We start from the raw sequence: 27145 nt of genomic DNA, 5'->3' as shown, positions 1-27145 counted from the left end.
TGTGTGTGACCCTGAGCAAGTCACTGAACCTCCTTGTGCTCCGTCCTTTGGATGAGACGTCAAACAGACGATTGTAGGTTTTGAATGTGTAGCCGTGGCGATGGGGGGCTGGATGTCACTGACAGGCTGGTTTTCAATGTGTAGCCGTGGCGATGGGGGCTGGATGTCACTGACGAGGCTGGTTTTTCAATGTGTAGCCGTGGCGATGGGGGCTGGATGTCACTGACAGGCTGGTTTGAATGTGTAGCCGTGGCGATGGGGGCTGGATGTCACTGACGGGCTGGTTTTGAATGTGTAGCCGTGGCGATGGGGGCTGGATGTCACTGACAGGCTGGTTTTGAAATGTGTAGCCGTGGCGATGGGGGCTGGATGTCCACTGACGGGCTGGTTTTGAATGTGTAGCCGTGGCGATGGGGGCTGGATGTCACTGACAGGCTGGTTTTGAATGTGTAGCCGTGGCGATGGGGGCTGGATGCTCACTGACAGGCTGGTTTTGAATGTGTAGCCCGTGGCGATGGGGGGCTGGAGGTCACTGACAGGCTGGTTTTTGAATGTGTAGCCGTGGCGATGGGGCTGGAGGTCACTGGACAGGCTGGTTTTGAATGTGTAGCCGTGGCGATGGGGGCTGGATGTCACTGACAGGCTGGTTTTGAATGTGTAAGCCGTGGCGATGGGGGCTGGATGTCACTGACAGGCTGGTTTTGAATGTGTAGCCGTGGCGATGGGGGCTGGATGTCACTGACAGGCTGGTTTTCAATGTGTAGCCGTGGCGATGGGGGCTGGATGTCACTGACAGGCTGGTTTTGAATGTGTAGCCCGTGGCGATGGGGGCCTGGATGTCACTGACCAGGCTGGTTTGCTGATGTTTTATACAACAGAGCTCTGGTCTCTCTGTTTGTTTCTAGTTGGAGTTCCTAGACGTGAGTCCTCTTTCTTTCATCAAGGACCTCGGACCCAAAGGCTTGTAAGTGAAATAAATCCATGAGTTAGAAACTCACACTAGCCCTGCTGCTGCTGCACCCAGTCCTGGGGTTCAGAGCTCCCCCTCAATGAAGTCTGTTATTATTATTAATATTGAAATGATCAGGAGCCAGGAGTTTGAGCAGGGTTACAAAACTCACACTAGCCCTGCTGCTGCTGCTGCACCCAGTCCCTGGGGTTCAGAGCTCCCCTCAATGAAGTCTGTTATTATTATTAATATTGAAATGATCAGGAGCCAGGAGTTTGAGCAGGGTTACAAACTCACACTAGCCCTGCTGCTGCTGCTGCTGCTGCACCCAGTCCTGGGGTTCAGAGCTCCCCTCAGTGATAATTTCAGTATTAATAATAGACTTCATTGAGGGGAGTTCTGGGTGCAGCAGCAGGGCTTTGGTGGTGTGTGTTGTGTGTGTGTGCGTGTTCCCAAGGTAACGGAGGCCTTTGTCCAATAGGCTTCTTCCGCAGGGCAGTAAAGTCTCTCTTTGTTCAGGGGAATTCGTCGTGAGAAGCAAATAGAATGACAATGAGACCGTGGGAAGAGGGTGAGACCAGTAATACAGGTTTAGAGAGAGAGAGAGAGAGAGAGAGAGAGAGAGAGAGAGAGAGAGAGAGCGAGCAAGCAAGAGAGGAGAGGAGAGAGAGCACAAGACAAGAGAGGAGAAAGAGAGATCAACGAGGAGAGAAAGAGAGAGGGAGAGAGCAAGAGAGAAACAGAGAGGAGGAGAAAGAGAGAGGGAGAGAGAGGGGGGGAGGAGAGAGAGAGGTGAGCGAGCAAGAGAGGAGAGAGAGAGCACAAGACAAGAGAGGAGAGGAGAAAGAGAGAGAGCACAAGGAGAGATAGAGCGAGCAAGAGAGAGAGAGAGAGAGAGAGGGGGGGGGCGAGGAGAGGAGAGAGAGGGGAGCAAGCAAGAGAGGAGAGGAGAGAGAGAGCACAAGGAGAGAAAGAGCAAGAGAGAAACAGAGAGGAGAGCAAGAGAAAGAGAGAGGGAGAGAGCATAAGAGGAGAGGAGAGAGGGGGGTAGAGAAAGAGAGGAAGAACAAGAGGAGCAAGAGAGGAGAGACAGAGAGGAGAGCACAAGAGAGCAGAGGGGGAGAGAAGAGAAAAACAGGTGCATCCCTCCCTCCCATTCATACATGAATTCTCTGTGTGTGTGTTTGTGGTGACAGCCAGACTAGGGCTGGGGTTTGTATTGCCCGCGTCTCCTCACTCGGCTCCACCACGCCGAGTATCCCTGAACAGATCATCGACTCCTCTTTGAAAAAACAAACAGAAACGTTCAATATTTTAACGGGCAGTCTTTTAAATATTTTAATAGGGAGTCTGTTGCTGGATAACGTCCCTCTGAATACTCGCTGTGTTCAATTAGAGCACCAATATTGCTTCTGTAGTGTTGGCTTTGCTGTGCGTCTGAAATCAGACCGCTGGCACTGAAAATCTATAGTCAAAATAGTCAAATTGATGACTTCAGTAGGGTCACACGTGCAATTCATTTAAAACAGTAAGAGAAAAATTATCACGCAGCCACAAAATACAGGAGACTTTTTAGCGTAATTAAAGCACAAAGCGGTCTGACATTTTCACCCAGGCAGGTATATAAAGGAGATCAATGACACATCTGGAGCTGTTGTGCTAGATTTGCACACTGCTGTCCATGCCCAGACTGAACCTGGTAGACAATGCAGCCTTTTTAGAACCGGAACTCAGAACCTCAGAACTGTCTCCGTGTTCTTAGAAACACGCCTCTGCGAGTCGCTCAGGTTTTCATGCAGGCAGGTCCAGACAGGAGATGAGTGACGCCTCTGGAGGGGGTCTGATAGATTTGCACACCGGCTGTGTGTGTGTGTGTGTGTGTGTAGGTAATGTTTTTAATTCAGTTCTGTCATCTCTCTGTCTCTCGCAGAGAGGGGTCGATCTTGAAGAGATCTGGGGGTCACCGAATTCAGGGGCTCAACTGCTTTGGACACCACCAGTTCTGTTACCTCGCTGGTCACGCAGGTGAGGGGTGAGGGGGTCCCCCAAAAGATCGGAGCAGAACTAGCATGAGTTACACAATGGAAACCGTGGCTTGATCAGGGATGGTAATAAGACCTCTTTCTCCTTCTCCTCTCCTCCTCTCCCCCTCTCCTCTCTGCTCTCCCCCCTCTCCTCTCCCTCTCCTCTCACCTACCCTCTCCCCCTCTCCTCTCCCCCTCTCCTCTCCCTCTCCTCTCACCTACCCTCTCCCCCTCTCCTCTCCCCCTCTCCTCTCCTCTCTCTCTCCTCTCCCCTACCCTCTCCCCCTCTCCTCTCTCCTCCCCTCTCCTCTCCCCCCTCCCCTCTCCCCCTCTCCTCCCCTCGTCTGCTCTCCCCCCTCTCCTCTCCCCTACCCTCTCTCCCCTCTCCTCTCCCCCTCCCCTCTCCTCTCCCCCCTCCCCTCTCCTCTCCCCCCCTCCCCTCTCTGCTCTCCCCCCTCTCCCCTCTCCCCTCTCCTCCCCTCTCTGCTCTCCCCCTCTCCTCTCCCCTACCCTCTCTCCCCTCTCCTCTCCCCCTCCCCCTCTCCTCTCCCCCCTCCCCTCTCCTCTCCCCCCTCCCCTCTCTGCTCTCCCCCTCTCCCCTCTCCCCCTCTCCTCCTCTCTCTGCTCTCCCCCTCTCCTCCTCTCCTCCTTCCCCTCTCCCCCTCTCCTCTCCCCCCTCTCTCCTCTCCTCCTCTTGCAGGTGGCTGGTTGTGAAGGATTCCTTTCTTCTCTACATGAAGCCTGAAGCCGGGGTTGTCTCCTTCGTGCTGCTCTTTGACCCCGAGTTCAGAGTTCAGGTGGGCCGGAGCTACACTGCCACCAAGTACGGCGTGTGCATCCAGAACTTCGCCAGGTAACCCGGGTCCGAATCGGGGGAGGGGGGGGGGGTGTTCTTTAAAACGGGTCAACTCTCTCCAGGGTCAGGGGTCAGGGGTCAAGGCACTGTTTTTTTTTTATTTCAATTTCAAATCCTTTTTAAAATCCAGTTCCCCTTCCCTCTGAAGGAACTGCAACGGATGTTTTGGAGACGTTAATAACTGTCGCGATTCATTCTGAAGCAGATTTTTTTTTTAAAACTGACTAAACAAACGGCGATGTGTTGGAATTGATTAAAAGGGAACTGGAATTGAAATCAATTATTTTTCTTCAAAATCAATTTCCAGTTCCCTTTCTAATCAGTAATGTGTGTGGTATGTGTGTGTGTGTGTGTGTGTATGTATGTATGTGTGTGTGCGTGTGTGTGTGTGTGCGTGTGTGTGTGCGTGTCATTTCATTACTTTTTGATTTGTACTTGGAGAACTGCTTATCTGATTGTAATGAAACTTGGTAAGGACATTCCTCGCCACGTAACTGAGAGTAACACAGTTTTGGGTCCCCCCCCTCCTCCCTCCCCCCTCCCCAGGACCCTCATCATTAAGTGCAGCAGTTACCGGCAGGCTCAGTGGTGGAGCCACGAGATCCAGAGGCTGGCGAAGGAGGGAGGGAGGGAGTTTGTGTCGCCTCACCGTTTTCGACGCCTTCGTACCCATCCGAGAGAACACCCTGGCCAAGTGGTGAGACGGATTACAGCTCCTGTGTCCCCCCTCCCTCCCTCCTCTCCTCTGCCTCCTCTCCTCTCTCTCCCCTCTTATCTCTTCCTCCATACCTCCCATCTCTTATATTCTCCTCTGAGAGGGAGGGAGGGAGGCAGAGTGGTATTATAATCTCTCTGTGTGGTCTCTCCCTCTCTCCCTCTCTTCTCTCTCTCCCTCTCTCTCTCTCTCTCTCTCTCTCTTCTCTCTCTCTCTCTCTCTCTCCTCTCTCTCTCTCTCTCTGCAGGTATGTCAATGGCAGTGGATACTTTGCTGATGTCGGTCAGGCTTTAGAAGATGCGAAAGAAGAGATTTTCATCACAGACTGGGTGGTGAGTAAGCGTCGTGGGGCTCAAGCAGACAAACGATGCAGAAATAAAACCGCAGTCCAGGCTGCTGAGGTCCAGAATCAAAACAACTCTCCGTCCGTCTCTCTCTCTCTCTCTGTCTGTCCCGGGAATGCAGGTTGAGTCCGGAGGTGTTTATGAAGCGACCGGGCGAACGGGGATCACTGGAGGCTCGACCAGATACTGAAACGCAAAGCAGTGAGGCTGTGTGTGTGTGGTGTGTGTCTCTGTGTGTGACGGTGTCTCTGTCTGTGTGTGTGTGTGTGTCTCTGCCACTGTGTGTGTGTGTGTGTGTGTGTGTGTGTGTTTCTCTGCCACTGTGTGTGTGTGTCTCTGCCACTGTGTGTGTGTGTCTCTGCCACTGTGTGTGTGTGTGTGTGTGTGTCTCTGCCACTGTGTGTGTGTGTGTGTGTGTGTGTGTGTCTCTCTGTGTGTGACGGTGTCTCTGTCTGTGTGTGTGTGTCTCTGCCACTGTGTGTGTGTGTGTGTCTCTGCCACTGTGTGTGTGTGTGTGTGTGTGTGTGTGTGTGTGTGTGTCTCTGCCACTGTGTGTGTGTGTGTGTGTGTGTGTCTCTCTGTGTGTGACGGTGTCTCTGTCTGTGTCTGTGTGTGTGTGTGTGTGTGAGACGGTGTGTTTTGTCGCCCCCTGCAGGAGCAGGGAGTGAAGGTGTGTGTGACGGTGTGTTTTGTCGCCCCCTGCAGGAGCAGGGAGTGAAGGTGTGCGTGCTGCTGTTTAAGGAGGTGGAGCTCGCTCTGGAATCAACAGCGACTACAGCAAGAGGACCCTGATGAGCCTGCACCCCAACATCAAGGTACCCTGACTCTGACACTGCCCCAGTGCTGCACCCCAACAGTATTTTACAGATCTCTCAATTCTTCTCTCAGGTGATGCGTCACCCTGACCACGTTTCCTCTGTGGTCGTCCTCTGGGCGCACCACGAGAAGCTGGTGGTCATTGACCAGCTCCGTGGCCTTCATGGGGTGGGGCTGGACCTGGCCTACGGCCGCTGGGATGACCACTGCTCACCGACTGACCGACACGGGCTGCGATGGGTCAGAGACGCAGGGAGCAGAGACACAGCCCAAAGCACAGGTAACAACAGCTACAGGAAACCCAAAACAGGGCCAGAAACTCACACACCAGCCCCTGCTGCTGCTGCACCCAGTCCTGGGGTTCAGAGCTCCCCTCAATGAAGTCTGTCATTATTATTAATATTGAAATGATCAGGAGCCAGGAGTTTGAGCAGGGTTACAAACTCACACTAGCCCTGCTGCTGCTGCTGCTGCTGCCACCCAGTCCTGGGGTTCAGAGCTCCCCTCAATGAAGTCTGTTATTATTATTAATATTGAAATGATCAGGAGCCAGGAGTTTGAGCAGGGTTACAAACTCACACTTAGCCCTGCTGCTGCTGCTGCACCCAGTCCTGGGGTTCAGAACTCCCCTCAATACTGGACCCAGTTTACACACCCCGGTTCTGTTCTGATGACCCGTCTTGTTTGTTCTGCTGCAGGAGCCGGGTTCCGAACGGTTCGGAGCACCAGAACGGGGCCCCGGAGGGCGAGGAGGGGCCCCAGGACCTGAGAGACAACAGGAAGCTGTGGCTCGGGCAAGGACTACAGCAACTTCATAGTGAGGGACTGGGTGCAGGCTGGACGGCCCTTTGAAGGTACAGTGTGTCCGTCTGTCTGTCTGTCTCTGCTCTCTCTCTGTCCGTCTGTCTCTCTCTCTCTCTGTCCGCCTGTCTGTCTCTCTCTCTGTGTGTCCGCCTGTCTCTCTTTCACTGTGTGTCTGTCTCTCTGTCTGTCTGTCTCTCTCTCACTGTGTGTCTGTATCTCTGTGTCTGTCTCTCTCTCACTGTTTGTCTGTCTCTCTGTGTCTGTCTGTCTCTCTGTGTGTCTGTCTGTCTGTGTCTCACCTCTCCCCTCCTCTCCCTCTCAGACTTCATCGACCGCCAACAAAACTCCCAGAATGCCGTGGCGGGATGTGGCCGCAGTGGTTCATGGGAAGGCAGCGCGTGGACCTGGCGAGACACTTTATACAGCGTTGGAACTTCACCAAGGTCAGAGCCTGACCCCCTGACCCCTAACCCCAACCCTAGCTGCATACACTATTACTAACATACAAATACACAGCGATTTTTAAATACTCTGTGTTCTCAGGGTCGTCCCTTCACTCGCGTATTCATTCTCGCATTTCTTTTTTCCAGATTTTTAAGAGCAAGTACAAACACCACTTCTACCCCTGTCTGCTCCCGAAGTCCCACAGCACTGCGGAGGAGCTTCCCCTTCAGAGTGCCCGGGGTCACAGAGAGCCCGAGTGCAGGTACTTCCTCCAGCAGGGCCGCACGAGAAGGGTGGGGGGCGGGGGCCGGAGGGGCCATGCCCCCCCCCCCCAACCGCCAACCCCCAGTTCAGATCGTTTAATTAATGAAAAGTATTTTTTAAACACAAAAATCTAAACTACAGCTCTGCCCACCAAAAGTTTTCCATCACCCTATACAATGAACTCATTTTGCTTCTGTTGTCAGACCTGATGTCTGTGCGTGTTACCTCTCTCTCCCCCGTCTCTCTTCTCTCCTCTCCCCATCTCTCTCCTCTCCCCCTCTCTCATCCCCTCTCTCCTCTCCCCCTCTCTCTCCCTCTCCCTCTCCCCCTCTCTCCCCGTCTCTCTCCTCTCCCCCTCTCTTCCCCTCTCTCAATCCCCCTCTCGTCCTCTGTCTATTCTCTCTCTCCTCTCCCCCGTCTCTCTCCTCTCCCCCTCTCTCGTCCTCTCTCTCTCCTCTCCCCCGTCTCTCTCCTCTCCTCTCCCCCTCTCTTCCCCCTCTCTCTACTCTCCTCCTCCTCTCTCCCCCTCTCTCAGATCCTGCGCTCTGTGGATCGCTGGTCTGCTGGTACCTGTGAGAGCTCTATCCTGAAAGCCTACATCGACACCATCGACAACAGCCAGCACTACATCTACATAGAGGTGAGGAGAGAGTCAGTGTGTGTGTCTGTCTGTGTGTGTGTGTGTGTCTGTGTGTGTAAGTGTGAAGAGCCATTATTGCATCTACATTGAGGTAAGGAGAGCATGACAAACACTCACTCACTCAATGTCACTCACTCTTTCTCTCTCTCTCTCTCTCTCTCTCTCTCTCTCTCTCTCTCTCTCTCTCTCTCTTCCCCCCCCCTCGTTCAGAACCAGTTCTTCATCAGCTGCTGCGGACGGGAGGAGCATTCAGAACGGAATCGGAGACGCCATCGTGAAGCGCATCCTACGAGCGCACCAGGTACCCCCGCCCCAAAAAACACGCTCTTCAAAAACCAGGACTGATCAAACACAAACACGCGCTTCACAAACCAGGACTGATCAAACACAAACACGCGCTTCAAAAACCAGGACTGATCAAACACAAACACGCGCTTCACAAACCAGGACTGATCAAACACAAACACGCGCTTCAAAAACCAGGACTGATCAAACACAAACACGCGCTTCAAAAATTGAATTTCAAAATTCAAGGGACTTTCTGTGATTCAAACTTGTACTTTTAAATCTTGAGATACATATTAAATAACCCTTTTCCTCTCCCCCCCCCCCCCCCCCCTCTCTCATCCAGTGAGAATAAACCATACCGTGTGTTCGTTGTGCTTCCGTTGCTTCCTGGTTTCGAGGGTGACCATCACCACAGGGGGCGGGAACGCCATCCAGGCCATCCTGCACTTCACCTACAGGTACACCAGGGGGCAGTGCTGGCACACCATCTCAATCATACTGAAGACCCTGAGAGAGACTTCTAGAAACGTCAGTCATTGAATTTGCACGGAAGACACTGAGAGACTATTTATAGTATTAAATACATATTTTTACAATAAAAACTGCGATTCAACGCAAGTCTTTTTTCTCTGAACCTTCTTTAGCACAGATTTGTTAAGAGAAGTTTCTTTTGCAGGACAATGTGCAGAGGGGACCAGTCTATCGTGGCACGTCTCAAAGTGAAGAGTAAGTGTCTTTTCTTTGGTTTCGTGACGATTCGAAAATCAGAAATCAACCCCCCCCTTCTCTCTCTCTCTCTCTCTCTCTCTCTCTCTCTCTCTCTCTCTCTCTCTCTCTCTCTCTCTCTCTCTCTCTTTGCAGGGATGTGGATGCTGTGTTTAATCCTGTCTCTGTGTCTCTCAGTGCAGGATCGCTGGAGGGAGTTCATCTCATTCTCTGGGCTCCTCTGTGTTTAATCCTGTCTCTGTGTCTCTCAGTGCAGGATCGCTGGAGGGAGTTCATCTCGTTCTCTCGGCTCCTCTGTGTTTAATCCTGTCTCTGTGTCTCTCAGTGCAGGATCGCTGGAGGGAGTTCATCTCGTTCTCTGGGCTCCGCTGTGTTTAATCCTGTCTCTGTGTCTCTCAGTGCAGGATCGCTGGAGGGAGTTCATCTCGTTCTCTGGACTCCTCTGTGTTTAATCCTGTCTCTGTGTCTCTTGGTGCAGGATCGCTGGAGGGAGTTCATCTCGTTCTCTGGGCTCCTCTGTGTTTAATCCTGTCTCTGTGTCTCTCAGTGCAGGATCGCTGGAGGGAGTTCATCTCGTTCTCTGGACTCCTCTGTGTTTAATCCTGTCTCTGTGTCTCTTAGTGCAGGATCGCTGGAGGGAGTTCATCTCGTTCTCTGGGCTCCTCTGTGTTTAATCCTGTCTCTGTGTCTCTCAGTGCAGGATCGCTGGAGGGAGTTCATCTCGTTCTCTGGGCTCCTCTGTTTAATCCTGTCTCTGTGTCTCTCAGTGCAGGATCGCTGGAGGGAGTTCATCTTGTTCTCTGGACTCCTCTGTGTTTAATCCTGTCTCTGTGTCTCTTGGTGCAGGATCGCTGGAGGGAGTTCATCTCGTTCTCTGGGCTCCTCTGTGTTTAATCCTGTCTCTGTGTCTCTTAGTGCAGGATCGCTGGAGGGAGTTCATCTCGTTCTCTGGGCTCCTCTGTGTTTAATCCTGTCTCTGTGTCTCTCAGTGCAGGATCGCTGGAGGGAGTTCATCTCGTTCTCTGGGCTCCTCTGTTTAATCCTGTCTCTGTGTCTCTCAGTGCAGGATCGCTGGAGGGAGTTCATCTTGTTCTCTGGACTCCTCTGTGTTTAATCCTGTCTCTGTGTCTCTTGGTGCAGGATCGCTGGAGGGAGTTCATCTCGTTCTCTGGGCTCCTCTGTGTTTAATCCTGTCTCTGTGTCTCTCAGTGCAGGATCGCTGGAGGGAGTTCATCTCGTTCTCTGGGCTCCTCTGTGTTTAATCCTGTCTCTGTGTCTCTCAGTGCAGGATCGCTGGAGGGAGTTCATCTCGTTCTCTGGGCTCCTCTGTTTAATCCTGTCTCTGTGTCTCTCAGTGCAGGATCGCTGGAGGGAGTTCATCTCGTTCTCTGGGCTCCTCTGTTTAATCCTGTCTCTGTGTCTCTCAGTGCAGGATCGCTGGAGGGAGTTCATCTCGTTCTCTGGGCTCCTCTGTGTTTAATCCTGTCTCTGTGTCTCTCAGTGCAGGATCGCTGGAGGGAGTTCATCTCGTTCTCTGGGCTCCTCTGTGTTTAATCCTGTCTCTGTGTCTCTCAGTGCAGGATCGCTGGAGGGAGTTCATCTCGTTCTCTGGGCTCCTCTGTGTTTAATCCTGTCTCTGTGTCTCTCAGTGCAGGATCGCTGGAGGGAGTTCATCTCGTTCTCTGGGCTCCGCTCCCACGCCTGTCTGCAGGACTCTCTGGTCACAGAGCTGATCTACGTTCACAGCAAAATGCTTATCGCCGACGACAGGAAGTACATCATCGGTGAGGGCGGGGCTGAGCGGCGAACATCGTAGAGAGTGATCAGAGTTGGATCGGTTGACCCGAGTGATTGATCGGTTCGGTTCGATCAGTTTGCTGTTCAATGACCTGCAGGCTCAGTTCGCAGTTGATTTGATCACAGTGACTGATTGATCAGTGATTGATTGGTTGATCAGAGTGACATTGAGCAGAGTGATTTATTGATTGCTTGATTGATTGGTCAGAGTGACTGATTAGAGTGATTGGTCTATCAGAGTGACTGCTTGATCAGAGTGATTGGGTGATCAGAGTGACTAATTGATCAAGCAGAGTGACTGGTTGATCAGAGTGATTGGGTGATCAGATTGATTGATCAGAGGGATTGGTCGATCATAGTGATTGATTGATCGGAGTGATTGATTGATCAGAGTGATTGATTGATCAGAGTGATGCCTCGTTGCCCCCGCAGGCTCAGCAAACATTAACGACCGCAGCATGCTGGGGTCCCGGGACAGCGAGCTGGCCGTGCTGGTGGAGGATTCGGAGAGCGTGCCCTCCCTCATGGGGGGGCAGGAGTACCAGGCAGGGAGGCTGGCCCTGGCGCTGCGTCTTGAGTGCTTCAGGTGAGAGACAGACACGCCTTGTTAAAAGCTTGTTCTGTATTGAAGCGGCACACTTGGACTTACTGTTGATCTGTTTCCAGTTCACATCCTTGCATTCGACAGCTAAAGGGTCTTGGTTCATATTTACATATTTACTGTCGATTCCTACTGAGAGTTGACCCGCACCCCCACCCCCACCGCCGTCTCGTTTCAGGGTGCTGCTGGGGTCGGACGGTGCCCCCAGTATCGATATCCGGGACCCAATCAGTGACGAGTTCTTCCAGGGGGTGTGGCAGAAGACAGCCGCGGACAACGCTGAGATCTACGAGACGGTGAGAGAGAGAGGAAGAGGGCGAGGGTTGGGGTTGGGGTTGGGGCTAGGGTTAGGGCTGGAGCTAGGGTTAGGCCTGGGGCTAGGGTTAGGCCTGGGGCTAGGGTTAGGCCTGGGGCTAGGGTTAGGGCTGGAGCTAGGGTTAGGGTTTGAGCTAGGGTTAGGGCTGGGGCTAGGGTTAGGCCTGGGGCTAGGGTTAGGCCTGGGGCTAGGGTTAGGCCTGGGGCTAGGGTTAGGGTTTGAGCTAGGGTTAGGGCTGGGGCTAGGGTTAGGGTTGGAGCTAGGATTTGGGCTGGGGCTAGGATTAGGGTTGGAGTTAGGGTTAGGGTTGGGAGTAGGGTTAGGCCTGGGGCTAGGGTTAGGCCTGGGGCTAGGGTTAGGGTTTGAGCTAGGGTTAGGGCTGGGGCTAGGGTTAGGGTTGGAGCTAGGATTTGGGCTGGGGCTAGGATTAGGGTTGGAGTTAGGGTTAGGGTTGGGAGTAGGGTTAGGCCTGGGGCTAGGGTTAGGCCTGGGGCTAGGGTTAGGGTTTGAGCTAGGGTTAGGGCTGGGGCTAGGGTTAGGGTTGGAGCTAGGATTTGGGCTGGGGCTAGGATTAGGGTTGGAGTTAGGGTTAGGGTTGGGAGTAGGGTTAGGCCTGGGGCTAGGGTTAGGCCTGGGGCTAGGGTTAGGGTTTGAGCTAGGGTTAGGCCTGGGGCTAGGGTTAGGCCTGGGGCTAGGGTTAGGGTTTGAGCTAGGGTTAGGCCTGGGGCTAGGGTTAGGGTTGGGGCTCGGGTTAGGGTTGGAGCTCGGGTTAGGGCTGAGGCTAGGGTTAGGGTTGGGGCTAGGGTTAGGCCTGGGGCTAGGGTTAGGGTTTGAGCTAGGGTTAGGCCTGGGGCTAGGGTTAGGGTTGGGGCTCGGGTTAGGGTTGGAGCTCGGGTTAGGGCTGAGGCTAGGGTTAGGGCTGGGGCTAGGGTTAGGGTTGGAGCTAGGATTAGGCCTGGGGCTAAGGTTAGGGTTGGGGCTCGGGTTAGGGCTGGGGCTAGGGTTAGGCCTGGGGCTAGGGTTAGGGTTAGGGTTAGGGTTAGGGTTAGGGTTAGGGTTGGAGTTAGGGTTAGGGTTGGGAGTAGGGTTAGGCCTGGAGCTAGGGTTAGGGTTTGAGCTAGGGTTAGGGCTGGGGCTAGGGTTAGGCCTGGGGCTAGGGTTAGGCCTGGGGCTAGGGTTAGGCCTGGGGCTAGGGTTAGGGTTGGGTTAGGGTTAGGGTTAGGGTTAGGGTTAGGGTTAGGGTTAGGGTTAGGAGTAGGGTTAGGCCTGGGGCTAGGGTTAGGCCTGGGGCTAGGGTTAGGGCTGGAGCTAGGGTTAGGGTTTGAGCTAGGGTTAGGGTTTGAGCTAGGGTTAGGGCTGGGGCTAGGGTTAGGGTTGGGGCTAGGGTTAGGGCTGGAGCTCGGGTTAGGGTTGGAGCTCGGGTTAGGGCTGGGGCTAGGGTTAGGGTTGGAGCTAGGATTAGGCCTGGGGCTAGGGTTAGGCCTGGGGCTAGGGTTAGGGTTTGAGCTAGGGTTAGGGCTGGGGCTAGGGTTAGGGTTGGAGCTAGGATTTGGGCTGGAGTTAGGGTTAGGGTTGGGAGTAGGGTTAGGGCTGGAGCTAGGGTTAGGGCTGGGGCTAGGGTTAGGGTTGGAGCTAGGGTTAGGGCTTGGGCTAGGGTTAGGGTTGGAGCTAGGATTTGGGCTGGAGTTAGGGTTAGGGTTGGGAGTAGGGTTAGGCCTGGGGTTAGGGTTGGAGCTAGGATTTGGGCTGGAGTTAGGGTTAGGGTTGGGAGTAGGGTTAGGCCTGGGGCTAGGGTTAGGGCTGGAGCTAGGGTTAGGGCTGGAGCTAGGGTTAGGGCTGGGGCTAGGGTTAGGCCTGGGGCTAGGGTTAGGGCTGGGGCTAGGGTTAGGGCTGGGGCTAGGATTTGGGCTGGGGCTAGGGTTAGGCCTGGGGCTAGGGTTAGGCCTGGGGCTCGGGTTAGGGTTGGGAGTAGGGTTAGGGTTGGGAGTAGGGTTAGGCCTGGGGCTAGGGTTAGGCCTGGGGCTAGGGTTAGGGTTGGAGCTAGGGTTAGGGCTGGGGCTAGGGTTAGGCCTGGGGCTAGGGTTAGGGTTGGGGCTCGGGTTAGGGCTGGAGCTCGGGTTAGGGTTGGAGCTCGGTTTAGGGCTGGGGCTAGGGTTAGGGTTGGAGCTAGGGTTAGGCCTGGGGCTAGGGTTAGGCCTGGGGCTAGGGTTAGGGTTTGAGCTAGGGTTAGGGCTGGGGCTAGGGTTAGGGTTGGAGCTAGGATTTGGGTTGGGGCTAGGATTAGGGTTGGAGTTAGGGTTAGGGTTGGGAGTAGGGTTAGGCCTGGGGCTAGGGTTAGGGCTGGAGCTAGGGTTAGGGTTGGAGCTAGGGTTAGGGCTGGGGCTAGGGTTAGGGTTGGAGCTAGGATTAGGCCTGGGGCTAGGGTTAGGCCTGGGGCTAGGGTTAGGGTTGGAGCTCGGGTTAGGGCTGGAGCTCGGGTTAGGGTTGGAGCTCGGGTTAGGGCTGGGGTTAGGGTTTGAGCTAGGGTTAGGGCTGGGGCTAGGGTTAGGGTTGGAGCTAGGATTTGGGCTGGGGCTAGGATTAGGGTTGGAGTTAGGGTTAGGGTTAGGCCTGGGGCTAGGGTTAGGCCTGGGGCTAGGGTTAGGGTTTGAGCTAGGGTTAGGCCTGGGGCTAGGGTTAGGCCTGGGGCTAGGGTTAGGGTTGGGACTCGGGTTAGGGTTGGAGCTAGGGTTAGGCCTGGGGCTAGGGTTAGGGTTTGAGCTAGGGTTAGGGCTGGGGCTAGGGTTAGGGTTGGAGCTAGGATTTGGGCTGGGGCTAGGATTAGGGTTGGAGTTAGGGTTAGGGTTGGGAGTAGGGTTAGGGCTGGAGCTAGGGTTAGGGTTTGAGCTAGGGTTAGGGCTGGGGCTAGGGTTAGGGCTGGGGCTAGGGTTAGGCCTGGGGCTAGGGTTAGGGCTGGAGCTCAGGTTAGGGTTGGAGCTCGGGTTAGGGCTGGGGCTAGGGTTAGGGCTGGGGTTAGGGTTGGAGCTAGGGTTAGGCCTGGGGCTAGGGTTAGGTCTGGGGCTAGGGTTAGGGTTTGAGCTAGGGTTAGGGCTGGGGCTAGGGTTAGGGTTGGAGCTAGGATTTGGGCTGGGGCTAGGATTAGGGTTGGAGTTAGGGTTAGGGTTGGGAGTAGGGTTAGGGCTGGGGCTAGGGTTAGGGCTGGGGCTAGGGTTAGGCCTGGGGTTAGGGTTAGGGCTGGAGCTCAGGTTAGGGTTGGAGCTCGGGTTAGGGCTGGGGCTAGGGTTAGGGCTGGGGCTAGGGTTAGGGTTGGAGCTAGGGTTAGGCCTGGGGCTAGGGTTAGGGTTTGAGCTAGGGTTAGGGCTGGGGCTAGGGTTAGGGTTGGAGCTAGGGTTAGGGTTGGAGCTAGGATTAGGCCTGGGGCTAGGGTTAGGCCTGGGGCTAGGGTTAGGGTTGGAGCTCGGGTTAGGGCTGGAGCTCGGGTTAGGGCTGGAGCTCGGGTTAGGGCTGGGGCTAGGGTTAGGCCTGGGGCTAGGGTTAGGGTTTGAGCTAGGGTTAGGGCTGGGGCTAGGGTTAGGCCTGGGGCTAGGGTTAGGGCTGGAGCTCAGGTTAGGGTTGGAGCTCGGGTTAGGGCTGGGGCTAGGGTTAGGGTTGGAGCTAGGATTTGGGCTGGGGCTAGGATTAGGGTTGGAGTTAGGGTTTAGGTTGGGAGTAGGGTTAGGGCTGGGGCTAGGGTTAGGGCTGGGGCTAGGGTTAGGCCTGGGGTTAGGGTTAGGGCTGGAGCTCAGGTTAGGGTTGGAGCTCGGGTTAGGGCTGGGGCTAGGGTTAGGGCTGGGGCTAGGGTTAGGGTTGGAGCTAGGGTTAGGCCTGGGGCTAGGGTTAGGGTTTGAGCTAGGGTTAGGGCTGGGGCTAGGGTTAGGGTTGGAGCTAGGATTTGGGCTGGGGCTAGGATTAGGGTTGGAGTTAGGGTTAGGGTTGGGAGTAGGGTTAGGGCTGGAGCTAGGGTTAGGGTTTGAGCTAGGGTTAGGGCTGGGGCTAGGGTTAGGCCTGGGGCTAGGGTTAGGGCTGGATCTCGGGTTAGGGTTGGAGCTCGGGTTAGGGCTGGGGCTAGGGTTAGGGCTGGGGCTAGGGTTAGGGTTGGAGCTAGGGTTAGGCCTGGGGCTAGGGTTAGGCCTGGGGCTAGGGTTAGGGTTTGAGCTAGGGTTAGGGCTGGGGCTAGGGTTAGGGTTGGAGCTTGGATTAGGGTTGGGGCTAGGATTAGGGTTGGAGTTAGGGTTAGGGTTGGGAGTAGGGTTAGGCCTGGGGCTAGGGTTAGGGTTGGAGCTCGGGTTAGGGCTGGGGTTAGGGTTGGAGCTAGGGTTAGGCCTGGGGCTAGGGTTAGGCCTGGGGCTAGGGTTAGGGCTGGGGCTAGGGTTAGGGTTGGAGCTAGGATTTGGGTTGGAGTTAGGGTTAGGGTTGGGAGTAGGGTTAGGGCTGGAGCTATGGTTAGGGTTTGAGCTAGGGTTAGGGCTGGGGCTAGGGTTAGGGCTGGGGCTAGGGTTAGGCCTGGGGTTAGGGTTAGGGCTGGAGCTCAGGTTAGGGTTGGAGCTCGGGTTAGGGCTGGGGCTAGGGTTAGGGCTGGGGCTAGGGTTAGGGTTGGAGCTAGGGTTAGGCCTGGGGCTAGGGTTAGGCCTGGGGCTAGGGTTAGGGTTTGAGCTAGGGTTAGGGCTGGGGCTAGGGTTAGGGTTGGAGCTAGGATTAGGGTTGGGGCTAGGGTTAGGGCTGGAGCTAGGGTTAGGGTTTGAGCTAGGGTTAGGGCTGGGGCTAGGGTTAGGGTTAGGAAGCGGTTCTTGGCTCTTTATTCCCGCTGTGTGGTTCTTTTCTCCTCAGGTGTTCCGCTGCCTACCCTCGGACTCGTTCCCGAGTCTCCGCTCGCTGAAGGACCGCGCCGGTGAGGAGAAGCTGGCCAACACTGACCCCCAGGGGGCGCGGGAAAAGCTGGCCGGGGTCAGGGGTCACCTGGTGCTGTTCCCCCTCGACTTTCTGTCTGAGGAGAGCCTACTTCCTCCCCTGAACAGCAGGGAGGGGATGATACCTGTGGAGGTGTGGACGTGAATGGGGGGGGGGGAAGAGGACAAATACAGAGGAGAGAGGAGAGGGGTCAGCCCGCTGTCTGTTTGCACTGGATTATAAAAAAATAACAGGCATTTGACAGACAGACCAGGGATGGAAATAAGGCTCCTGCTGCATCAGAATTTCACTGAGTCATTCCAGGTTTTACTGCGGGCTTGATTGTAGTGTGTGTATAGGAAACAAGCCCAGGTGTGTCTTATCAGACTAACCCTGCTCAAACTAACCCTGCTCAGACTCCTGGCTCCTGATCAATTCAAATAGAAAGCATTGCATTCCACAATAGAAATGCACTGACTGTTTAGAACTATAGGTTATAATAATAATTAGCCTTTTTTATTTCTTAAATACTTTCTATTTTCTGTTTCTAAAGATTGTTTTGTAACTCTGACCTCCTCAAACCCGCTGCAGCCCAGCGCTCTACCCACTGAGCTCCTCAAACCCACTGCACCCTAACCACTGAGCTCCTCAAACCCACTGCCTTCCACACTGCACCCTAACCACTGAGCTCCTCAAACCCACTGCCTTCCACACTGCACCCTAACACTGAGCTCCTCAAACCCACTGCTTTCCCCACTGCACCCTAACACTGAGCTCCTCAAACCCAGTGCCTTCCCCACTGCACCCCACTGCACCCTAACACTGAGCTCCTCAAACCCACTGCCTTCCACACTGCACCTTAACACTGAGCTCCTCAAACCCACTGCCTTCCACACTGCACCCCAACACTGAGCTCCTTAAACCCACTGCTTTCCCCACTGCACCCTAACACTGAGCTCCTCAAACCCACTGCCTTCCACACTGCACCTTAACACTGAGCTCCTCAAACCCACTGCCTTCCACACTGCACCTTAACACTGAGCTCCTCAAACCCACTGCCTTCCACACTGCACCCCAACACTGAGCTCCTCAAACCCACTGCTTTCCCCACTGCACCTTAACACTGAGCTCCTCAAATCCACTGCCTTCCACACTGCACCCTAACACTGAGCTCCTCAAACCCACTGCCTTCCACACTGCACCTTAACACTGAGCTCCTCAAACCCACTGCCTTCCACACTGCACCTTAACACTGAGCTCCTCAAACCCACTGCCTTCCACACTGCACCCCAACACTGAGCTCCTCAAACCCACTGCTTTCCCCACTGCACCTTAACACTGAGCTCCTCAAATCCACTGCCTTCCACACTGCACCCTAACACTGAGCTCCTCAAACCCACTGCCTTCCACACTGCACCCTAACACTGAGCTCCTCAAACCCGCTCCCTTCCACACTGCACCTTAACACTGAGCTCCTCAAACCCAGTGCCTTCCACACTGCACCCTAACACTGAGCTCCTCAAACCCACTGCCTTCCACACTGCACCTTAACACTGAGCTCCTCAAACCCAGTGCCTTCCACACTGCACCCTAACACTGAGCTCCTCAAACCCACTGCCTTCCACACTGCACCCCAACACTGAGCTCCTCAAACCCACTGCTTTCCCCACTGCACCTTAACACTGAGCTCCTCAAATCCACTGCCTTCCACACTGCACCCTAACACTGAGCTCCTCAAACCCACTGCCTTCCACACTGCACCCCAACCCCCACATAATAAAATATTTTATATCGAATGTTTGACGATTTTTCTAGAGACTTTATTACACAGATTTTAAACTAAGGCACTAACCATTAACACTGGTTTATTTTACTGTTATTTCTTATATATATATATATATATATATTTTTTAATATTAATAGTATTATTAATATTCTTTATTAACTAATAATATACAATGCGTTTGAGATCCCTAGTGTCGAACATTTTCACAGAAAAAAAGTTACAGAAAACGTTACTTTGCTCGCTTTGTGGGTGTCGCCCTTGGCACTGTGACCCAGGCGTGCGAGGCTGCCAGTTGTCATAGCGACGTCTTTAAAATAACGCCTTCCTATAATTACACTTGCAACGGAGGGGGGGGGGGGGGGGGGGGGGCTGATGCTTGAAACAGCTGGTTTTGCATCTTTGTAAACGTGTTGCCGTGGCAACAGCTGTAGCCCACACGCGCTCCGGTCAGTGTGTTACAAACACTTGATTTGTTTGTAGATAGTTTTCCAGAGCTAGTGGATACAGGACAGGCTGAGGTTAGGTTAGGTCTCCTCTCGTTTGAGGACAGACTGCCGTGTCGTGTTTGTGGAGCATTGTTTAACTGCTGTCATCGACCTCATTAACCCTTCCATATGTAACGTGCCCCCCACAGAAATAAAGACAATGCTGACTTTCTTCTTGTTGCAGTGAGCCGGTGCAGGAAACAGGTGTTTGAAATGTACTGACAGGCTGAGTCGCTCCCAAGTGTCGTTTTAATAAGAAACCAGAGTCTGAACAAGATTCCTCGACTGAAAGGGTTAAACCGCACTGTTAGGATGATGCCTTCGCTCTGATTTTGTGAAACGCAGACGGTATGCAAGTGTAAACTGAATGCATCGAATTAGAGGAACACAGATTGAGTTGTGATTTGATCTATTTTCTGCCCCAAAGAAAATTGTATTTGATTCTTAATGGGTTAAGCTAATAAGAGGAAAGATATTTTACATATATATATATATATATATATATTATTATTATTAATTATTTCTTAGCAGACGCCCTTGTCCAGGGCGACTTACAATTGTTACAAGATATCACATTATTTTTACATACAATTACCCATTTATACAGTTGGGTTTTTACTGGAGCAATCTAGGTAAAGTACCTTGCTCAAGGGTACAGCAGCAGTGTCCCCCCCACCTGGGATTGAACCCACAACCCTCCGGTTAAGAGTCCAGAGCCCTAACCACTACTCCACACTGCTGCCCCTGTGTATATATATACACACAGAGCATCAAAAGAAACATCACTATATATATATATATATCACACGTTTTTGCAGATTCTGATCAATGTGAATTCTAGAATGCTAAAATCACACGCTTGGTTTCTTCTCATCATAACTACGGCTGTATTAATAACGGTCAAAGTTGTTATAATCGTGGAAAACACTAGAGGAGGCTTTGAGTAAATTGTTGAAGCTCAGAACATCCAGATACAGATTGCAACTCCAGAATCTGTCCCAAGACTTTTGCACAGCAGTGTGTGTGTGTGTGTGTGTGTATGTGTGTGTATATCTATCTATCTATCTATCTATAATCAGAAATGCATCCTTTTAAACTACCGATGCAATCACTAAACTTTTTTCTGATACTGAAAACTCTCCGAGTGGATTTTGTAAGCGTCGATCCTGCCAGAATGCATATTTTTGTATCTCTATTGCTGTTATAAAACAAACTGTCACTTTTTTGTGTTACTACATAATATTAAAAAAATGAATAATTCCAAAAACACTGGTACCTTGCTTTCTTTAAAAAAAAAAAAAAAAAAAACTCCAATCCTCTCTCCCATCCCCAAGTTCAGCTGCTCTCAGTGGAACTCGCTTTACATGTAATTATCTACTTGAATTTGATCTGATTTTACTGTATTTTATAACTGCTCTTATCTGTATCATGATATTCTGTAATGTGATATTTTACAATGTGATACTTTGTAATAATATAATAATACTATATTTATTTTTATATAGCGCCTTTCATAGTGATCCACCGTCACAAAGCACTTTACAGAGGCAGGCTGTGAACTGTGCATTATATGCAGAGTCACTTCCAATAGGACGTTGATTTAACATCACAAATAAAACTCATACTAACTTTCATCAATCAATCAATCAATCTTTATTTTTGTATAGTGCCTTTCATAGTGATCCACCATCACAAAGCGCTTTACAGAGGCAGGCTGTGAACTGTGCATTATATGCAGAGTCACTTCCAATAGGACGTTGATTTACCATCTCATCTGCAGGACGGAGCACAAGGAGGTGAAGTGACTTGCTCAGGGTCACACACAGTGAGTCAGTCAGTGACAGAGGTGGGATTTGAACCCGTGACCTTCTGGTGACAATACTTTGAACTGTAACAGCTGTACTCGTCCTGGATAAGGGCGTCTGCTAAGAAATAATAACGCGATCTGAGAAACCTGACTCGTCTCTGGAGTGTCCCGGAATTACAGGGCCAGTTGGCAAGCCAAGGTCTGGCAAGCGAAATCAGGTGCTGTTTCTAAACTTTGGACCGCTACTGTAGTTTAAAGTGACGTCACTTCCATTAGACTGCTGCTGTTTTTATTATATATTTCTTAGCAGACGCCCTTATCCAGAGCGACTTACAATTGTTACAAGATATCACATTATTTTTACATACAATTCCCCATTTATACAGTTGGGTTTTTACTGGAGCAATCTAGGTAAAGTACCTTGCTCAAGGGTACAGCAGCAGTGTCCCCCACCTGGGATTGAACCCACGACCCTCCGGTCAAGAGTCCAGAGCCCTGACCACTACTCCACACTGCTGCCCATTATTTTTTTGTTTATTTTTTAATCTGTGGGGTTACTTTCCCTACGGTTACCCCGATACGACACGCACCTGGAAATCTCAGAATTGAATCATTTTTTTTTTTTTAACCCGCGTTGTAATTTAATAAGTGAGTCAGGCTTGTATGCTACAGAATACAAGCCCGCCTCTTTAAATGTATTTATTTATTTTGGGTTAGCTATGCGATGCCCACAGGTGGGAGTCGCGGTACGGTTTCGTTATTTTGTCCCTGCTGTGCTTACCGTAGCCTTAAAACCCAGGAAGACAGCAGCGAGCGAGTGAGTGAGAAAAAGGAGAGAGAGAGAGAGAGAAGAGGAGAGCGAATACTGCGGCAGAAAAAAAACAACAAAGTTCAAGCCGCCTTCCCACCCCCCCAACGATATTTAATCCAGCAGTACACCCCCCCCCAATATATACAAATCGACCGAAATTATGGGAGGCGAAAGTTAAGAATTAAAGCTACAGCCGCTCTTGCGCTTTCGCTGAAGCTCGGGAAGCCAGTCGCCCTGACTGGCCCTTTAAGAGGAGAAATTTGAAATATACTGTATTTTTTTTTTGGTATTTTTTTGTATTATTATTATTATTTATTTTTCAGTATTGAAGCGCTGTCAACGGATTTATGTGCAAGCCGCTTCAGTATCGGGGCGTGGGCTGCCTTTACCTTAATAAGGGTGGACATATCAACTGTAATATTGTCAGTGATATATTATTATTAATATATTTTTGAGCTGTAGCTTGTGTGCGGTGTTGAGTTATGTTTTTATAGACCGCCTGTGTTGTTTTGCTGGGGGGGGAGGCGAATTCAGTTCGAACTGGATATATAAATATATCAAAAAATATCTAATTTTTTTGGGGGGGAGAGATTGCTCATACAGTTATATATTAATATAAAATGTCGGATAACGCTCCTGCAAGAAGCCTGGACGACATCGATCTAGCTGCGTTGAGGGTAAGCATTAACTGCATGTCGTTTAATCACGACAATATTTTAATGCAATGTGATTTGAAGGGTCAAAATGAACTGCGATGGGTGTCAAATCCATTTTAATCCGTATAGAAATTATTTTGGGAATGACTAACTTGTGAAATGTACTTACAGCACTTAGCGCGGGGAAAGGGGGGCATGTTTACAGCTAGGTATGAAGTTAATACGCTTCATTATCATTATTATTATTAGTATTGTTATTATTATTATTTGTGAATCAACATTTTGTTGACGGTGGAAACTCACAAACACAGAGCTCGTCGACGGCTGCTCGATTAATCGAGTCAGCCGAACTTCGGCCGACGACACACAGGCCTCGGTTGTTATTTTTCATTGAACCAATGTGATAATATTATGAAATAAAATGATTTTTACACAAATAAATACCCATCTTGGTCAAGGGAGAAAACGGTCACGACGTCAAACGCCTGTCTGTCTCACTGAAAAGGTTTACTTTTTAAGTATAAATATCTATATAAGTCGCCTGTACAGGTATGTAAATACGCTACCTCAACCCAGGCATTTGTGACAAAAACACACAGGTGTCAACATTTTCATTTTTGATTTGTATGTATTCCCCTCCACCCCCCGCCCTGTATTTTATTGTTGTAGAAATATCCGTGTACAAATTAATACAACTTAATTATTACTCTGGTTTTATGAGGAAATATAAAATAAACAGAGGCGCGTACCTCACCTGCCTGCCCGAGGCGTCTACTTGAGCCAAACGACAAAGCGCGCGTCAGCGAAGTCGTTAAAAATATATATATATAATTATACACAACCCTTCATAAAACTAAGTTTTTTTGGTTTATATTTGATTATTTGTGAAAATATCGTGTATTTCTGTGGTAAAGTTGCCTCGCATTTTAAGTTTTATGCTAAAAGCGTCGATGTCAAAACTTTCATGATCCTCCATTTTTTTTTATTTTTATATTTTGTTTTATATTTTTAATTTATTTTTGTGTGTTTCCTGTGGTAAAGTCACCTAATATTTAAAGTAAAATGGCCAGTGTTGGTGTAGGTAGGTTTGACAGACGGAAGTCTGAATTAAACATTGGTTTTAGTCACTTTTCACCGCAGTGACATTTTTAATAATATAATATATAAATAAATAAATGATAACTATGCTCCTGGGTGAATATTGAAGGAAATACGTGTTTTAATTAAACGTTTTTCATTATAACAGACCTACAACTGTATATTTTCACAAACATTGCAGTTATGTTTTGGATTGCATTTCCTCCGTACGTCAGCTAAAACCGCAGACAAAAGAGAAACTCAGACAGAGAGGAAATCGAAAAATATTTAAAGTAAATTATTGCCTAATGTAATGTACAGCGAGTCGTGTGATCGGTAATATTAATAATAAAGAGGAACCTTTATCGCAACGCAATTAGGTGATGACGTTCTGACTTTACCACAGACGAAATAATACAATTCAATAAAAAATACAAATAAATAAATAATTGAACAATATAATTGTAGTCCAGCATATAGTGATACGTATCAAACCAACACGTACTGCTTGGTCGTGATAAAATAATACACGGTTTTATTTTTAAAACCGACAAAACTGACACTTCTTTTTTTTCTTAAATGATTTTTAATGTCCAAATATTTATATGTTTTTGTAAACATTACAGGGACCTCATCTCACACACACACACACACACACACACAGACACGCACAGACACACACACACACAGACACACACATGGTTATTGCTGGTGTCTGCATGTGAAACCACACTTGAGAAATCCTCCTTTGTTTTATTCAAGCCTGTTTTGCTTTTTCTGTTCGATTGCGAAGAGAAGCAGCCCTTGTGCTGAAGCTCGCCCACAAAAGCACTGTCATCGACACACGCTCTCGCACTCCCACGCACACACCGAGGCTCAGAGTGACACATCGGAGACACCTCCACACACTCACTGGAGCCCAAACGCTGGTCTGCTTGACTCACTTTAGTTTCAGTAACACTGATGAAGGCACTAGAGCCCAAACGCTGGTCTGCTTGACTCAGTTTAGTTTCAATAACACTGATGAAGGCACTAGAGCCCAAACGCTGGTCTGCTTGACTCAGTTTAGTTTCAATAACACTGATGAAGGCACTGGAGCCCAAACGCTGGTCTGCTTGACTCAGTTTAGTTTCAATAACACTGATGAAGGCACTGGAGCCCAAACGCTGGTCTGCTTGACTCAGTTTAGTTTCAATAACACTGATGAAGGCACTAGAGCCCAAACGCTGGTCTGCTTGACTCAGTTTAGTTTCAATAACACTGATGAAGGCACTAGAGTACTGTTTGATTTGTCATCCCACACAGAGAGAGAGAGAAGGTGGACAGCTACATTATGCGTCTCCCTCCCTCCCTCCCTCCTCTCCTGTCCTCCCTCCTTTCTCCCTCGCTACATAGATTCCCTGGCAACATCAAATCCCAGGAGACGTGTCTCTCTGTGGCACGGATTCACAGTTGTGTGCTGCATGCTTACATAACGTGAAATGAAACCCTAAAAAGAAAACAAACAAATAAATATGCGTGTGCGTGTGCGTGTGCGTGTGTGTGTGCGTGTTCTACACCCACCTCTGATTCTGCCTCAAGTCTCGTTTGGGAATTATAAAGCATCGCTGTTTCTCCTGCACTCTGCGCTGATGAAATATTATTATATATATATTTCTTATCCAGGGCGACTTACAATTGTTACAAGATATCACATTATTTTTACATACAATTACCCATTTATACAGTTGGGTTTTTTACTGGAGCAATCTAGGTAAAGTGCCTTGCTCAAGGGTACAGCAGCAGTGTCCCCCCCCCACCTGGGATTGAACCCACGACCCTCCGGTCAAGAGTCCAGAGCTCCTCCACACTGCTGCCCCCGCTGGTATATTTGAGCAATTGTTATTTTTTTTTAATTTCACACCAGACTTGAAACTAAAAAATAATTAAAAAGGGATCATTGCAAAAAAATATATATATATTTTAAAAGCTGTTAGGGTTTAGGTTTATCTGTAAGGCTAACAGTTTGTTCCCTCCCCTCCTCTCAGGACCCTGCTGGTATATTTGAGCTGGTGGAGGTGGTTGGCAATGGAACCTACGGACAGGTGTACAAGGTAAGAGGGGGGCGTGTCGAGGGACACCCCAAATCATACTAAACTGCAGGGGGTCTGTTCCTCCCCTCTCTCCCCCCCTCTCTGTCTCTCCTCTCTCCCCCCCTCTCTGTCTCCTCTCTCTCTCCGTCTCTCTCTCTCATTCTCCTCTGTCTCTCCGTCTCTCTTTCTCTTCTCTGTCTCTCCGTCTCTCTCTGTCTCTCCTCTCTCCCCCTCTGTCTCTTCTCTGTCTCTCCGTCTCTCTTTGTCTCCTCTCCTCTCCTGTCTCTCTGTATCCTCTCTGTTTCTGTCTTTCTCCTCTCTTCTCCTCTCCTCCCTCTCTCTGCTGTTCCTCTAAGCTCCTGTGAGATTATCTAGATCCCTGATTAGCTCAGTCTGAGAAGGGACTCGGGTTAAAAGAGGGTGGGGGTCATGACTTGTTGACACACACACACACTCACAGGCACAGACACACACAGACAAAACCAGGTGCGTGTGTGTCGGTGTCTGTGTGTGCGTGTCTCAGTGTCTGTGTGTGTGTCTCTGTGTGCGTGTCTCAGTGTCTGTGTGCGTGTCTCAGTGTCTGTGTGTGTGTGGGTCTGTGTTTCTCAGTGTGTGTGTGTGTGTGTGTCTCAGTGTCTGTGTGCGTGTCTCAGTGTCTGTGTGTGTGTGGGTCTGTGTTTCTCAGTGTGTGTGTGTGTGTGTGTGTGTGTGTGTGTGTGTGTGTGTGTGTGTGTGTGTGTGTGTGTCACCCTAACCCTGTCCTCTCCTCTCTCCTCTCTCCAGGGCAGGCATGTGAAGACAGGGCAGCTGGCTGCTATCAAGGTGATGGATGTGACGGAGGAGGAGGAGGAGGAGATCAAGCAGGAGATCAACATGCTGAAGAAGTACTCACACCACCGGAACATCGCCACCTACTACGGAGCCTTCGTCAAGAAGAGCCCCCCCGGCCACGACGACCAGCTCTGGGTACGAGGCTGCGGGGCGCGCTCCCCAGCACTCTCACTCACTCTCACACTCTAGCACTGTCGCACTCTCTCACTCTCAAGCACCCTCTCTAGCACTCTCCCTAGCACTCTCACTCACTCTCACACTCTAGCACTGTGGCACTCTCTCTCACTCTCAAGCACCCTCTCTAGCACTCTCTCAAGCACTCTCACTCACTCGGACACTCTAGCACTGTCGCACTCTCTCTCACTCTCAAGCACTCTCACTCACTCTCACACTCTAGCACTGTCGCACTCTCTCACTCTCAAGCACTCTCTCTAGCACTCTCTCAAGCACTCTCACTCACTCGGACACTCTAGCACTGTCGCACTCTCTCTCACTCTCAAGCACTCTCACTCACTCTCACACTCTAGCACTGTCGCACTCTCTCACTCTCAAGCACTCTCACTCACTCTCACACTCTAGCACTGTGGCACTCTCTCACTCTCAAGCACTCTCACTCACTCTCACACTCTAGCACTGTGGCACTCTCTCACTCTCAAGCACCCTCTCTAGCACTCTCCCTAGCACTCTCACTCACTCTCACACTCTAGCACTGTCGCACTCTCTCACTCTCAAGCACCCTCTCTAGCACTCTCTCAAGCACTCTCACTCACTCTCACACTCTAGCACTGTCGCACTCTCTCACTCTCAAGCGCTCTCTCAAGCACTCTCACTCACTCTCACACTCTATCACTGTCGCACTCTCTCCCTCTCAAGCGCTCTCACTCACTCAGACACTCTCTAGCACTGTCGCACTCTCTCTCACTCTCAAGCACTCTCACTCACTCGGACACTCTAGCACTGTCGCTCTCACTCTCACTAGCACTCTCACTCACTCTGACACCCTCTAGCACTCTTGCACTCTTTCTCACTAGCACTCTCTGAAGCACTCTCACTCACACGGACACTCTATCACTGTCACACTCTCTCTCACTCTGTCAAGCACCCTCTCTA

At 50.8% G+C, this 27145-nt stretch overlaps 2 protein-coding genes across 2 annotated transcripts; both read left to right on the top strand.

Moving 5' to 3' along the window:
* Positions 1 to 905: 905 nt before the first annotated feature.
* Positions 906 to 20048, top strand: LOC131727255 (phospholipase D1-like; the record flags this gene model as incomplete). The annotated part of the gene is given in 31 exon segments (XM_059018793.1): positions 906 to 964; positions 2880 to 2958; positions 2961 to 2974; positions 3674 to 3826; positions 4376 to 4481; positions 4483 to 4526; positions 4792 to 4873; positions 4875 to 4876; positions 5010 to 5040; positions 5042 to 5089; positions 5594 to 5642; positions 5645 to 5703; positions 5777 to 5908; positions 5910 to 5978; positions 6434 to 6496; positions 6498 to 6558; positions 6831 to 6847; positions 6849 to 6908; positions 6910 to 6951; positions 7099 to 7179; positions 7182 to 7214; positions 7752 to 7856; positions 8067 to 8087; positions 8089 to 8157; positions 8492 to 8548; positions 8550 to 8602; positions 8821 to 8870; positions 10520 to 10654; positions 11100 to 11253; positions 11447 to 11564; positions 16451 to 20048. Coding segments are annotated over 31 exon segments (2271 nt in total), but the record flags the coding sequence as incomplete, so codon positions are not given.
* Positions 20049 to 21287: 1239 nt separating this feature from the next.
* LOC131727256 (misshapen-like kinase 1) lies at positions 21288 to 26250 on the top strand. The gene is made up of 3 exons (XM_059018794.1): positions 21288 to 22076; positions 25160 to 25225; positions 25988 to 26250. Exons 1-3 carry the CDS (start codon positions 22020 to 22022, stop codon positions 26222 to 26224), a joined length of 360 nt encoding a protein of 119 aa, XP_058874777.1. The 5' UTR covers positions 21288 to 22019; the 3' UTR covers positions 26225 to 26250.
* The last annotated feature ends 895 nt before the right edge of the window (positions 26251 to 27145 follow it).

This window comes from Acipenser ruthenus, unplaced genomic scaffold, assembly GCF_902713425.1.
Source record: "Acipenser ruthenus unplaced genomic scaffold, fAciRut3.2 maternal haplotype, whole genome shotgun sequence".
Taxonomy (NCBI): Eukaryota; Metazoa; Chordata; class Actinopteri; order Acipenseriformes; family Acipenseridae; genus Acipenser; species Acipenser ruthenus.
The sequence above is the reverse complement of the archived record's forward strand: the minus strand, read 5'-3'. Positions and strand labels throughout refer to the sequence as shown.

Excerpts from the sequence above, each read along its gene's own strand:
- LOC131727256 (XM_059018794.1), top strand. The coding sequence starts at position 22,020 with ATGTCGGATAACGCTCCTGCAAGAAGCCTGGACGACATCGATCTAGCT. Across the intron at positions 22,077-25,159 it reads TCGATCTAGCTGCGTTGAGG|GACCCTGCTGGTATATTTGA; the intron begins GTAAGCATTAAC and ends CCCTCCTCTCAG. Across the intron at positions 25,226-25,987 it reads CCTACGGACAGGTGTACAAG|GGCAGGCATGTGAAGACAGG; the intron begins GTAAGAGGGGGG and ends TCCTCTCTCCAG.